This window comes from Prinia subflava, chromosome 3 (assembly GCF_021018805.1).
Source record: "Prinia subflava isolate CZ2003 ecotype Zambia chromosome 3, Cam_Psub_1.2, whole genome shotgun sequence".
NCBI lineage: Eukaryota > Metazoa > Chordata > Aves > Passeriformes > Cisticolidae > Prinia > Prinia subflava.
Window position 1 is genome coordinate 36,286,674 of NC_086249.1, and position 10,050 is coordinate 36,296,723.

At 38.2% G+C, this 10,050-nt stretch overlaps 1 protein-coding gene across 1 annotated transcript in view; it reads right to left on the bottom strand.

Moving 5' to 3' along the window:
• SACS (sacsin molecular chaperone) overlaps positions 1-9,994 on the bottom strand; it is a 32,878-nt gene extending 22,884 nt beyond the window's left edge. Inside the window, exons 1-6 of the mRNA XM_063394673.1 lie at positions 9,947-9,994; positions 9,579-9,729; positions 6,826-6,913; positions 4,240-4,325; positions 1,759-1,870; positions 488-634 (exon numbers count right to left, since the gene is read on the bottom strand). Of these exons, the coding sequence (XP_063250743.1) occupies positions 488-634; positions 1,759-1,870; positions 4,240-4,325; positions 6,826-6,913; positions 9,579-9,729; positions 9,947-9,948 (586 nt within the window). The 5' untranslated portion in view covers positions 9,949-9,994. The remainder of the gene's footprint in view (positions 1-487; positions 635-1,758; positions 1,871-4,239; positions 4,326-6,825; positions 6,914-9,578; positions 9,730-9,946) is intronic.
• Between the last annotated feature and the right edge of the window lie 56 nt (positions 9,995-10,050).

Sequence of the window (10,050 nt, forward strand, 5' to 3'; positions counted from 1 at the left end):
TATTACGAGCTTGCAAATGAGTATGTACTATCTCTTTCAAGTGTAAATGTGCATATACCTCTATTACATAGTATCTTTTCTAGCAATAAATAAAAATCACTACTTGTTATATAAAGAAGCCGCAGAAGACTTTCAGTCTAGTGAGCAGAACTTTCACACTTCTACTTGAATACCTACCCTATATTATGAGCCTCTATAAAATGAGCAGCAATGTATAATTAAAATACCAGTGTAAAGGAATGTTTGTTTCAATATAAAGGACTAAGTACATAATGATGCTAATAGAACAATGTTCTTCAAAAACCTTCAAAATCAAATAGATGCCTTATAGGATTGGAGACGAATCAGAATGCTTCATAAGAAAATCTAGCCATGAAATAATTTTAAAATACACTATAGAAAAAATATTAAATGCTTGTGAATAACCAAAGTAATATAACTATTTAAAACTTCAACATTGTTTTTTTAAAGTAACTACTAAGATTACCTGTTATGTGATAAACTGAATTAAAGCCAATTCCAAATCTTCCAACTTTCAGGGGATCATCTTTCTTCCTGCTTCTTGCTATTTCCTGTATACCATGCCAGTCCTCAGGGGTGAAAATTGCATCATTGTATGCATAAAATGCTGGCCCTATAATAAACAGGCAAGAATTAAAAAGATGATAGAAGAATAAAAATAATTAATATTTAAAATTTCTAGGAAATGAACCCACAGACCTGAGAAACCATTTCTTTGAATTGTATGCATGTACAACTTTAATGGGGAAGTTATGACTCTAAGCTGACATCAAATTATGCCTGGTTATGGAAAAAAAAATCAAAATGCAAAAGCAAAAGCAAAGAGATTAATTTACCCCTGTAAATGGTACTTAGATTTATATTCTGATGTTTTATTTAATTCTTGCATCCACATTTTAAATAATAAACCTGAAAAACTGAACAAAAAGCAGAAAACAACAAAACTTCTGAAAGAAGTGTCATGTGGCACAAGGCTTAAACTCAATCTGTTCAGACTATCAAAAAGATGCCTGGAAAATGTACTAGTAACAGTCTAAAGATACCTGCACTGGAAGGGAATATAAGGCAAGATAAACCAATAACCTGTGTCTAGAATGTAAGACAGAAAATTCACATTAGAAGACATAATAAGGCTGATTAACAACTGAAAAAAGCCGGAAGAAAGGAGTAGTGGATCATCCATCATTGAAACTTCAAACCACAATTGAATGACTTCCAGGATGACTATGCAAACTAATTTTTAAAATAATAATTATAACAATAATAATCGTTAAATACATAATTGACGTTTATCTCACAAAGCAATAGTAAATTATGTAAAAACCTTGAAGTTTCAAGAAACTGGATTTGCAGTATACAGATAAGATGGAGCAAAGTTGGGTGTAAGGTCAAGAGAAAACGGGATGGGGAAGAAAACTGAACTGCCTGGAGAATGCTGAAATGATGCAAAGGTCATCTTTATATTAAAAACTGCTGTGCTGGCTTGGGCTTCATGGGAACTGGGGGCTGTGCTTTGGATTTGTGCTGGAGACAGTGACAATAACACAGAGCTGTTTTAGTTATCATAGAATAGGGCTTATACAGAGCCAAGGCCTTTTCTGCTTCTTGTGTGGCCCAAAAAGGGAGTGGGCTGGGGCTGCTAAGGAGCTGAGAGGCGACAGCAGAGCAGGGACAGCTAACCCCAAACAACGTGCATATTGAAGAATAATGGCCAAATTTAATAAAACTTATATTTACCCTGATATTGTGCCATGTCCTTTGACCATAACGTTTCTGTTCCATACTGAGTTTCATCATATAGAAACCTAACCTCTGTGGCACCAGCATCTTCTGCATTCTGTATCAGCTCCTGTGGCAAAAAAAAAAATCAAAACAAAATACAATGCAGTAATACTTATTCTAGCAATGGCTTTTGAACTTAAACAGTAGAAAATAACAAGCAATTGTCTCAAGTATATTTGTTTTCATACATTTCAACCCAAATGGTTTTATCCAGTTTACCTGCATGAGAATAGGAATCCTTATAAAACAAATATTCAGACAAATACTATAAATATGATTTGAATTTGGAGCTCAAATACCATACAATAGCAGTCACAGAGTTGAAAAATAAGCTACTAAACTTTTATTACTATATTATCCTAAATCAGAGCTGTAAAAGTCTCAAAACAAGGCTAATGTAGAAGAGAAAAAAAGAATTTTAAATGTATCAAAGCGTATTAGGTATTAGGTAAGTCCTTACAAACAATTGTACAACAGTGAGGCAACTACTCACAAAAGGGTAATGCACAGCACTCTTCTTTACATCAACTGAATTAGTTTCAAGTCAACATTTCACAGTGTGAGCCAACCATCCTGGGCCATGGTGCTCACACTTCCAACACCCCTCCAGCAAAGGGCTGCAAAAGGGCTCTGAGCAGTAGTGCCCTAAGTCATGGACCAACAGAGCAGCAACCCTGCTGAATGAAACCCACAGACTGCAAAGAGGCGCGTCTTAAGACTGAGTATTTGTTAAATAGTAGTAGCAGTGGTGAGAGCTACAGAAAACTCAAATGTCAGTAAACTAGTCCTTTAAACATGACCATTAATAAAATATGCCTACCCAGTCCTGTTTTCATCAACAGTGGACACGTAAGCGTGATTAAAAACACCTATGGGATTACAGCCTCACACAAAGGTCTATTTACACTGAATCATCACAGTGTGTCAGGGCTCCAGACACAAACATGTGTGTGTGTTTATGTGCCTGTGTGCAAGCTGGGCATAAGCAAGTATTTCAGCTGAATTGAAATGCAACATAGATATATCACATGCAATGTATTCATACACTTTAATTTCATTCAGTATGCATAAAAGACTCAATAGCAAGGTGAACTTGTAGTTAAGTGCGTTAGCTGGCAGCAGGTATTTCAGATTAGGTTGCTTTCAAGTATACTGTTGAGACTAAAATAAGCTCACTGCTACCTAATATCTGGTTCTAAAATTATAACCTTTTTATTCTGCAGTTTTTGACATTATGGTCAGTCTATAATGAATATTGTATTGTCACTTCTACATAGTTTTGAAGTACTATGAGATAGCAAGAAATATACCTACAGTTAAGCATAAATAGTGTTTAAAGAATCTTTACAAGATAATTATATGCAATCTTTCTTCCAAAAAAACAATCATGACAGTCCTTCATGAAGACACAGTAAGATAGCCCAAAGGTTCCAGAAATATTAAATACTAAGTATGGCAACCACCATGAAGTCAGACTTGCATTCATGCTGTGGCACACAGGGTAACTGCTACACTCAGCTGTAACAGCATTGTATCTGAAGAATCAAAACACTGAAATAAATTTCAAGGTATCAGCAAAATTTCTGGTAGTAAGCTCTCTCTAACAATCTGTTAACCCTAAACTGTAAACTATAAAAATAGCATCATTTCCACTTTTAAATTTACCTATCTGATTTCTAAGAACATTACTTTATTTCTTCATGTTGGAATGAAAGTTTGGGTTTAAAATGTTGAGGAAGTCTGAATCCTTCTTACTTCTTAATTCAAATGCATTTTACAGATGCAACTAGTACTGAGAAATAATAAAAATATAAGCACCCCTCCTACGAACAGACATTGCTCAGAACACATGCAGGAGGCAATCTGCCAAAACAGTTGAAGATATGCTTATCCTGGGCATTCTCACTAAGCATAATCAGCTTTTAGTTCCATGGTTGCAAACAAGACAACGGACATAAGGAACTGTCATCATCTGTCACCATTTGTATTTGTGTGTTTTGTGTGTATGCATGTACAGACAGATAAGATATATCTGTATCAAATCCCATTACTTAGAACCTAGTATTCCCATGAATTAAGAAAATTAAGTTCCTACCACCCATGTGATGAAGCATGCTAGATGAGAAGTTTAACATCCAGCTAATCACCCCAGATACTCTTAAAAAGTCAAACTGCCATTTTCAGATATTAGCATAGGAAGCTACGATAAATCATACAATTCATTTTCTACTGAGCAAATTCAGAAATGTCTAAAGAAAAAAAAAAAAAAACCACAAAGTACACAACTTACTTTGCCTTGTCCACAGAAATGGAAACATATATCTGCTGTAGCACAGTGAATATAAGATAACACAACCACATTTCCTAGGAAGTGTTCAACTTTGGCATTACATCATGCATATTAAATGACTTTTAAAAATACTATTTATTGTCTACCTTAAGAATCTGTCCCCCCTCTGGGTATCTTCTTAATATATCCTTTAGAAAATCAACAAGTGGTGGAGTTGTTTGTCCAAAACGACCTGAAAACAAACAAATAAAATTTTAAAAAGCTGTGTATTATGCTGCTATGCACTTAACTTCAGATTTAAAAAAATACTAAGCAATTACTGGAAACAATAATTTCTTTAAATTAACTCAAGACCTATTATTGTAAAATCTTATCTTTCCAGAATGCACTGTGAAAATCCTACATTATAAATCTTTTCATTGAAAAAGGTGAAATAGCAGTCTTGATATTGAAGGCAATGAGCTGTTTTATATCTGGATTAAATAGATTTGGAGGCTAAGTTTTTGTAACAGTTTTACCACAATTCCAACTACTTGATGTTTAAAAGCAGCAATTTCTAAAGGACCACTTACTCAAAACACTAGGATAAAAAAGCAAAGTGGAAAAAGGGGGACAAATAAGAGTTCTATTTGCTGAGAAAGCATCAAGTAAAAACATCAAATATTTTTCTTTGAAATTTTCTTGTGTCACTTTATTTAAGGTAACTTAGTAGCATCAATGAAAACAAGAGCAAGAAAATGCAACTGACAGCTCAATGTGTGAAGCATTTCATGACTTCTGTTATTTTTGCAGTATACAAAAGTATACAAAAGTCAATATGTAGTATGCATACCTCCAAAATATGGTGAACTGATCAAGAGAAATTATCTAAAATCAAGAAACTGATCTTCTCTAAGTTGGAAAGGCAGGTGGAAGTGTTTAAACAACGTTTCATTCACCATGGGAACCACCACAAAAACAGACAAATAACTTTTAAGTGATAGGAATGAAAATAGATTTTGTTCTACTTAAGAGCAGAGCTCTTTGTATGCCACAAAAATTACTCTGGCTATAGGTCATTACTTAGTGCATCCTATAAAAGGCTAAACTGATTTTTCTTGAGTATTAGAGCTGGTCATATTTAACACAAAACTGGTACCAGTTATTTCAAGAAGAAATTTTTTCTACTATAAGGGCAGGCAAGCACTTAGGAGCCCAGAAAGTCTGTGCAGTCTCCATCCTCTTTCCAAGCTCAAGCAGATCAACCCTCAAGTGACTCGGTCTGACCTCAGAGCTGCCCACACTCTGAGCAGCAGGCTGGAGTAAAAAGCTCCAGATGTCCTCTCCAACGTGAATCATTCTGTGATCATATGAACAGATCATGCATTATTTGATAGAGACCAGCAATGAATGAACACAAAGGGGACATGGATAATCTTCAGAGTACTTCAGAAACCCATGTGCTTGGTCCTACTGACCATGCACTTCCAAGTTACAAATTCAGGGCATTTCTTGATTCACCTGCTGTAATGAAAAATCTCTGAACTTCCAGACTCCAGAATGAACACAAAAGGCTGATACTGAAGCCTTCAGATGTTTTAGATTGACTTACATGAGAACTGTGGGCCAGGAAAGGTTAAGCACTTTATCTAGACATGGACTGCTTAAGTGACATCTCTAAGAAAATTTCCAATCTTAGGGACAAAAAATGCAGCAACAGCTTTTCTTTCCCATGAAAGATTTCTTATGGCCACTACACTTTATTCTCTATATATTTGCATGGCAGAAGATAAGACTCTTTTCATTTAGTTTACCACAACCTACACACAGCAAAACATCAGAGCAAGCAATCAAGAATGACAGAAAGAAAAATGTTTGATGTCATAGAACCATGAGGTCTATTTTCATGTGTGTTTTCTAATCACTGCAGGTTCTAGACAATGTTAACATGAACTACTGGCTAATATACAAACATCCCTCTGTCACTAAAAATCCATAATCCAGTAACACATGCCTTGAACAGGCTAAGAAACACAGTATTTTGAGAGACCAAATAAAATATCTGCATGAAAAGAAGGGTTCCTTCTTCATCATGCCATCTGATTAGCATTTATTTCATTGCCTTACAATGAAGTTATTGTGAGAAGAATATTAATGCTAGCAGCCAAATAAAATAATCATGGCAGATTCTGAAGTTATTCAGTTATCAAGATACCATACGAAAAGATACACCTTTAGGGTTTTTTTTAATAAAAATGTAAATAACAGACAGAATCAAAAGGAAACCAAGTTAGCAAAAAATACCCTAAAAACAACAGAAGAAATCCATAAATTTTCACCAGTGCTATAATTTTTTACATGGTGATTACTGAAAAGACATGCCTTCAGTACCTGAATTGTTTTCAAGTATCCAGCTTATTTTATGAGGTAAGGCAGCACTACTGAAAAGCAAGTCTTATTGTTTCCAAAACACAGCAATAACCTAAATTCTACACATTATATTACAGGAAAAAAATACAATAACCTAAATTCTACACATTATATCACAGGAAAAAAATAAACACCAAGGCACTTAAAAAGAGAAGTTTAATTTTTCTGGAGCAGAATGAAAAGAATGAGTGACAAACCTAGGACTTAAATGAAAAAATAATTGCTTCCCATTTAAGGAAAGTAAAAATTTCAATTAACTCCATATTGCATCAGAAAATGCTTTGAGCTTTCAGTTTATAAACAGTGACAAATATTTTCCATACCTCCTCCTTTCAACCCTTTTGACTGAAGCTCTAGGAAAACTTGATTTTGAGACTTCTGAAGATCGATAATCTTGGTACCATCAGACAACTGAAGGAAAAATAAGACAGATCTTGGTCAGAAGTATCAGTTTGATAATAACAGGATCAAAAAAAAAACAGGTGGAAAAAACACTTGTAGAAGCATACTAGGAGCAAGCCATTGCCCCTTGTTTCTACATTTAAAAATTTTGCATTCAGGGAAGTTCTGGAAGAATAAAACTAAAGCAGTTATTGTTCTAAGGTGCATGCCCACAAAAAGAAAAAATTAACATATACAGGAAATACATAGTCTGTGTACTCCACAAGTACATCTGGATATGCAGTTTCATAGGGGGTTTAAGCTAAGCAATATCAGCTCAAAGCAGCTGGCAAGACACTGTGTAGAGACAAAAGTGCCAGAGAAAAACCCCTGAAGAATTCAACAGCCTCATCCCCCTTTACCTCTACATGCAGACCCATCACAGCATGATCAAGGTTGAAGGGACCACTAAAAGTCACCTAATCCAACCTCCACTGTCTCACTAGGAACATCATAGAGAAACTGAGGCAAACTGAGCAATACCTTTGTTAGCAGCCACTGGGAAAACTAGTAAGTAATCATAGCACACAAAGGTTTTGTAGTAATTCTAGTTTCATATGATGTGTGTCTCGTTCATACACAAAGTGCTGCTAGAAGGCTCATATAGGACATGTTATCCTGTACACAACAACAAATGCAGAATTAGAAGGCCACTGTGCTAATTAGAAACTATATTAAAATATTATTATGTGAAATTATATTATTATGTTTGTTTATAGTAGGTTTTGGGGCTACTTCCTCACTTTGATGGGTAAAAACAAATCACTAGAAAGCAGTCGGTATTTACACAGACATAGATGCTTACAATCTAACTACATTTAATAAAAGACAGCCCTAGTCCAGAGTATGTAATCATTATTTAACAACATTAGTAAGAAAAAAACCCTTACATTCTTTTTTACATACACCAGTTTTAAATAGTGATTAAAACAACAGTGGGTTTATTGTAAAACTGCAGAAATATTGTACTTGAGTTGAACTTTGTCAAGACATAAAATTGGGTATAGCTACTCTGAAATCACTAAAATATAAAGCAATCCACAGAATGTTGGCACCCATCACCAAGCATTAAAGGGATAGAGTAACTGATTATTCTAAGATATGACTTTTGTACCAGGACACCACTCAAAATTTGGACATTGAATAGATCCAAATCAATAGTTTAATACAGTAAGGAACTAGGAGAGAAAAAGATACTGGACTTTACTTAAAATCTTTAAATTGCACATAAATTGTTTACAGATGAATATTTTACAACTCATAAAATTAAAATATCATTTGATCCCAATAAACAGGAGTTCAAAAGTTTATAAAGGATTTTCAAATTTGCTACAGTATAGAATAAATATTCCCATATATACTCTAGTTTATTATTAAAAAAACCCCAAACAGAATAGCAATTACAGTCTGCTTACTGACTGTTCCTTGCAAAAGATAAGTTTTCTGTGCCAGTCAGATCTTCGCTTCCAGGCAAATTTTAGAAAGTGATACAGAGTTTGTCCTCCAAAACAGGAAGGCCTGGCAAGAACGAAATCAAGGACACACAAAACCAGGCAAGAAAACAAAAGATAAACTACACAGGCAGTTTGCTTCAAACCTGAGCCTTCAAAGACTACTTGTGTTGCCCATGTTCTTAAAAGCTTCTGAGCAATACGACCAACACGTGTATCTTTCCTTGTACCACAGAATGGGTTGCGTGGGAATGGAACATCGAAGACCATGTAGTTCAACTCCCTCTCGTACCATTGCCATGAACAGGAACTAGATCAGGTCTCTCAAAGCTCCATCTAACCTGATTATCAACATCTCCAGTCATGGGGAATCCACAACTTCTCTGGGCAACTTGTTTCAGTGTCTTATCACCCTCATCCTAAAAAATTTCTTCCTTGTGCCCAATCTGAACTTATCCCCTTTTGGTTTAAAGCCATTGCACCTTGTCCCATCACTTCAGGCCTTGGCAGAAAGTAACTTTCCATCTTTCTTAAAAGCCCCCATTATATATAGAAAGGCCACAATAGGTTTTCCCAAGAGCCCTCTCTTATCTACACCTTTGCAAATCCTCTTGCTCTATTTAACACTAATTTCCATCCTTCTCTCTCTCCCCTTCTTGCCTCTACTCATCCCATCCCATCTCCAGGTTCCCATTTCCCAAGAGCACAGCTAGAAGCACAGGAAGCAGTACTGAAGGACTGACACCAGGCTGATGCCTTCAACAGAACAAGGTCATTCATTCATTCATTCATTCGGCTCTCTCCTGTACGCAGACCTCAATGTTTAACTTGTCCGTTTCATCTCACTGTGAGGTCAGCTCGGCTCTTGAAACTGGCCAGAGCGGCGGGAGGGCAGAACAAACACATCAGCACCCTCAGGAGAGTTTCTGCTCTCCCCAACAACTCCCCAGAGAAATTAGGATAAAACACTCGGAGAACATCAGGGAACAAACAAACAAACAAACAAGAGAGAGACACAAAAACTCGGATGATAAAAGCTCCACCATCAAGAGGGGTGTGAGGGTGGTCCGAGCGCCCTCCGTGCTCCCCACGAGAGGAACACCTAAGGACACGCACACGGCGCTGCCCACGCCCGGCACAATCCCGGGCGGGGATCTCCCGGAGCGCCGCCCGCCCGCCCTCACCTCTCTGCCGCAGTGCCACAGGCGCTGCTGGGCGGCGGGCAGCCCGGCCTCCGCCTCGATCCGCCTCTTCACGTCCCGCACGGCCGCGCCCGGCGGCAGCTCGAAGGTCCTGCAGCCCAGGCAGTCATGGAGGACGGTCACCCGGGCCAGCCTGCGGCAACACGACACACACCAGATGAGAAAAGGCTCCCAGCGCCGCCGCCCGCTCGCTTCCCCCCGGGCACCGCGGAGGCCCGAGGCGGGCGCCGGGGCCCGCAGGGTGCAGCGATGGGCGGGCGGGCGCCTGGCCCGCTCTCCGAGCGGGAGCGGCGGAGCCCATCCCGCAGCCTCCGCCCAGCCCGGCCCGGCCCGGCCCGCGCCGCACTCACATCCCGCCGGCCGCACACAAAGGACCGCTGCTCGCCCCGCCGGCGGCGCTCCCCTCACGGGGAAGGGGTGGGGCTGCGCCGCCCGGAGGTCCGCGCCGCGGAGG